At 56.5% G+C, this 3742-nt stretch overlaps 1 protein-coding gene across 1 annotated transcript in view; it reads left to right on the top strand.

Annotated features, from left to right (window-relative positions):
- The window catches only part of LAMC3 (laminin subunit gamma 3), a 68401-nt gene that overhangs the window by 51457 nt on the left and 13202 nt on the right, over positions 1 to 3742 (top strand). Inside the window, exons 21-22 of the mRNA XM_011370038.2 lie at positions 869 to 1003; positions 2105 to 2255. Coding sequence (XP_011368340.1) covers positions 869 to 1003; positions 2105 to 2255 — 286 coding nt within the window. The remainder of the gene's footprint in view (positions 1 to 868; positions 1004 to 2104; positions 2256 to 3742) is intronic.

The raw sequence follows: 3742 nt of genomic DNA, 5'->3' as shown, positions 1-3742 counted from the left end.
GTCCCATACAACCCACCCATTTAAAGTGTGCGATTCGGCTGTTTTCAGTGGATTTGCAGAGTTATGCATCATCCCCACATTTTCATCACCTCAGAACAAACCTGCACCCATGAGACATCGCTCCCCATTTCTCCTCAGCCCCCCGTCCCCCAGCCCCTGGCAACCACTAATCTACTTCCTGTCTCTATAGATTTACTTATTGTGGACATTTCGTATACATGGAATCACAATACGCGGTCTTTTGCACCTGCTTCTTTCGCTTAGCGTGATGGTTTCAGGGGTCATCGATAATGTTGCATGTACTTCATTCCCTGCATTTACAACCAAATAATATTCCACTGCGTGGCTGTGCCACCTCTTGTTTATCCAGTTGTCCATTGATGGCCATTTGGGCTGATTCATCTACTGCTTTTAAGAAGCAGCCTAAGACCCTAAAAACACAGGATCTGCAGCAATTTCCCCCTTTTATCTGTACTCTAAGAACTTTGGTCCCATTTGATAGGTGAAAAAAACAGACTCAGAGAGGTTAAGTGACTTGCTTAAGGACACACAGCTTGGAAGTGACAGAACCAGGATTCAAACCCAGGGTATCTTGACCACAATCTTCTATGCTGTTTTTATCAAAGTGACTATATAATTTATTGCCCAGATTGAGATTCTATGAGTGAGAAGAGGCCCTATTCATCATTCTGCCAGGACAACAGACATAAACTATATAACAGGAATGGGGCTGTGGGTCCCCTCCCCATCAGCCTCACTGTGTATCAGGCAGAGATGGCAGGAGGCCCATGCCATGGGGCTGTGGGTTGGGGCCCAGGTCCCCTTCCTGGTGAGCTCCTGGCCATGGTTGGTGGGTATTTTTATACAGCCACAAGGACACTGCCGCCAAGATCAAGGCCACTGCTCGGAGGGCTCTGCTTGCCTCCAACACCAGTTACACGCTTCTCTGGAGTCTGGTGGAGGGCAGAGTGGCCCTGGAGGCCCAGCGGGAGCTGGAGGACAGGTGAGACCTCCCAGGTGTGGGTAGGAGCTTGGGTTGGCCTCCTGAAGCCAACGGGGCCTGCCAGAGGCTACTGGTTCCAGAACTGGCTTCCTTCCCTTGACGGTCAATGTGGCAGGTCAGGATGTCTGGGGTCTTGAGCCCGCTTGGAGGTAAGTTACAGAAACCCACGCATGCCCAGGAGTGCAGCTCAGCCTCTGGAAATAAGGGACAAGGACCTGAACAAGGAGGCCCAGAGCAGTGTGTTGCCCTCTTGCCTCTGGCAGTACCCACAGCCCCACCCCAGGTCTCTGGGGCGGCTCCTCTTGGGTACCAGCTTCTTTCTTGGCCTCTGTTTCTCTGCCATGAATGGCCCCTTTATACCCGTCTTGGTCAAAGTGTCAATGGAGATCCACCAAGGTCTCACTGAGCCCCAAGTGGACTTCCTAGATGAGAGAATCTGATTGGCCCAGCTTGGATCAGGCGGCCAGCCCAGAGCCAATTGGCCTGGCTGGGGTGAGGTCACATGACCCATTCCCAGGGATGGGGGTGGCCACCGGCTCTCTGAGATGGGGTGAAGGAGGGAGCCAGGGCTGGGGAGCTGGATGGGGTGATGTGGGCAGCTGGTCAGGACAGGAAAGCTGTTCTAGTTGGTCGATTACAGCACGTCAGGGCTAAAGGGCCCCAGAGCCATCGTGCAGCCCAGAAGTCTTCGTTTTCCTAGACAGCGACGTGCCCAAGGTCACCCAAGGGCACAGCCAAGCCGAGACCCAGCCCGGGCTGCTGTCCCTTCCCTAATACCAGGCACTTTCCTCTTCATCCAGAGGAGCCAACCATTTGCAAAACATGTGATTCTCAAGTGCAAACCGAGTGTGAACCCTTCCGAAAAGCGTGGTTGAATTGAGTGATTGAAGAAACTACTGCCTTTCCATTCATTCAAAAGCAGCAAAGTGGCAGCCAGTTTCCAAGGCCAGCTGCTGGGTACCGACCCTGCAGAGGATGGCTCTGCCAGGAAGTGGGGAGATGCCTTCAAAAATCGGGCTCGGGGAGAGGCATGGGACAGTGGTGGGGAAGACAGACCCCGCTCCCTGCTCCGGGGGCCATCCTGCCTCTGTCTCCTCTCAGGTACCAGGAGGTCCAGGTGGCCCAGAAGGCGCTGGGCACAGCTGTGGCAGAGGCGCTGCCCGAAGCTGAGAGGGTGCTGGCCGCCGTGCAGCAAGCTGGCACAGATGCGGCTCTGCCCCTGACCTCCTCCTTGGCTGTCTCTTCAACACTGGTCAGCATGGCTGTCTTGGGCTCTCTGCACAGGGTGGGGGCAGGGGAGAAGGTGGCAGCTGGAAAACCAGTGCAGCCCGGGCAGAGGCAGGAGCCACGGCTTATTTTTAACTCTATAACTGTCGATTAAAATGAGATAATGCACCTCCAGGGCTTGGCAGAGCACCTGCCCGGCAGTCAGGGCTCAGCCGACCCTTGTTGTCGATTACAATAATAATAATAGCGAGGTGGGACCTCTTCCCCACCGGTGGCAACAGCAGTGGCCCCAGATGGACATGGGATCAATCCCAGCTCTGCTGCTCCGGCTGTGACCTTGGTCAAGGACTTTCCCTTCCCCCTGCTGCACCCTAGTTACTTATCTGCCAGATGGAGATCACCCATTGGGTTACTCTAGGACTGCGTCCACAGGGGCCAGGAGGGGCTTCGTGAGTAATGTACAGGGTGACCCTCAATGTGTGTCAGCCTCCTCCCCTCTGTGCCTGCCACCCTACACTCATCACCTGGATCAATCAGTCATCCTGGAATCCCAAATTCAGGAACTGAACTTTAAAAAAAAGTTTATGCAAATGCATTTGGGGCAAACCAGGAGTGGGACCGACGGGCCCCAAGCTTCTCACAGGGGTCTTTGCTTTTCCCCGGCATGTGAAGAGTAATATGCAGGTCACAACGCGTTTGGCCCTGAGCGCCGGTCTCCAAGACACTGTAGCTCAGGGTATCAGGTAACACGCAGTGCCTGCCCAGTGATGCTTCTCTGAGGCCCAGGCATTCTGAATTGGAGAGTACACCGACCCAAGGTTTCGGCCTGGGGACTGTGGGCCCGGGAGGGACATGCACGTCAGGGAGGCCGGCTGACTCGCACGAGGCCGCCCTTCTACAGATTGGTGGGGCTAGAATCGGAGTCTCGGGAGCGCCAGGCCCCCCAGCCTGGCGTCTCGCACCGTTGCGCTTCTGCGTCCCTGTGTTCACAAGCCCCTCTCCCTGCCATCCGTGCCCGAGCACCTCCACCTGCCCGTGACCTGCCCCGCGGACCTTCCTGCCGCGCCCTGCCTGAGCTCTGCATCTCCTTGCAGCCGCGGAAGTCTCAGGCCCAGGGCCTGGACCTGAAGGTGCAGGTCCTTGAGAAGACAGTCACGTCCAGAGAGAGCAGGGTCACCGAAGTGGCCCGGGCCCTCCAGGCCACCGCCCAGGCCGTGCTGCACAAGGCAGAGCCCCTCACGCAGGTAGGTCCTTGTCCTTCGAGAGAGGCACCTGGAGGAGTTTGGGGCTGCCCCAGGGGTGGTATGGGGTTGGGATCTCAGGGGAGGGAGGAGCAAAGACTAGCTGTAGTTGCTTCCATCCTTCTAGTGTCTCCCCCAAAACTTCAGTGAACCTCAGAGTCAGCCAGAGCAGAAGAAGGAAGGGTAGAGGTGTGGAAGGAGGCAGGCTGGACAGACGGACGGGCGCACCCGCAGCAGCCAGGGCCGCGCCCACCACCCTCACTAATTGGCC

Source organism: Pteropus vampyrus, unplaced genomic scaffold, assembly GCF_000151845.1.
Source record: "Pteropus vampyrus isolate Shadow unplaced genomic scaffold, Pvam_2.0 Scaffold158, whole genome shotgun sequence".
Taxonomy (NCBI): Eukaryota; Metazoa; Chordata; class Mammalia; order Chiroptera; family Pteropodidae; genus Pteropus; species Pteropus vampyrus.
This window is presented reverse-complemented; position numbering and strand designations above follow the sequence as displayed.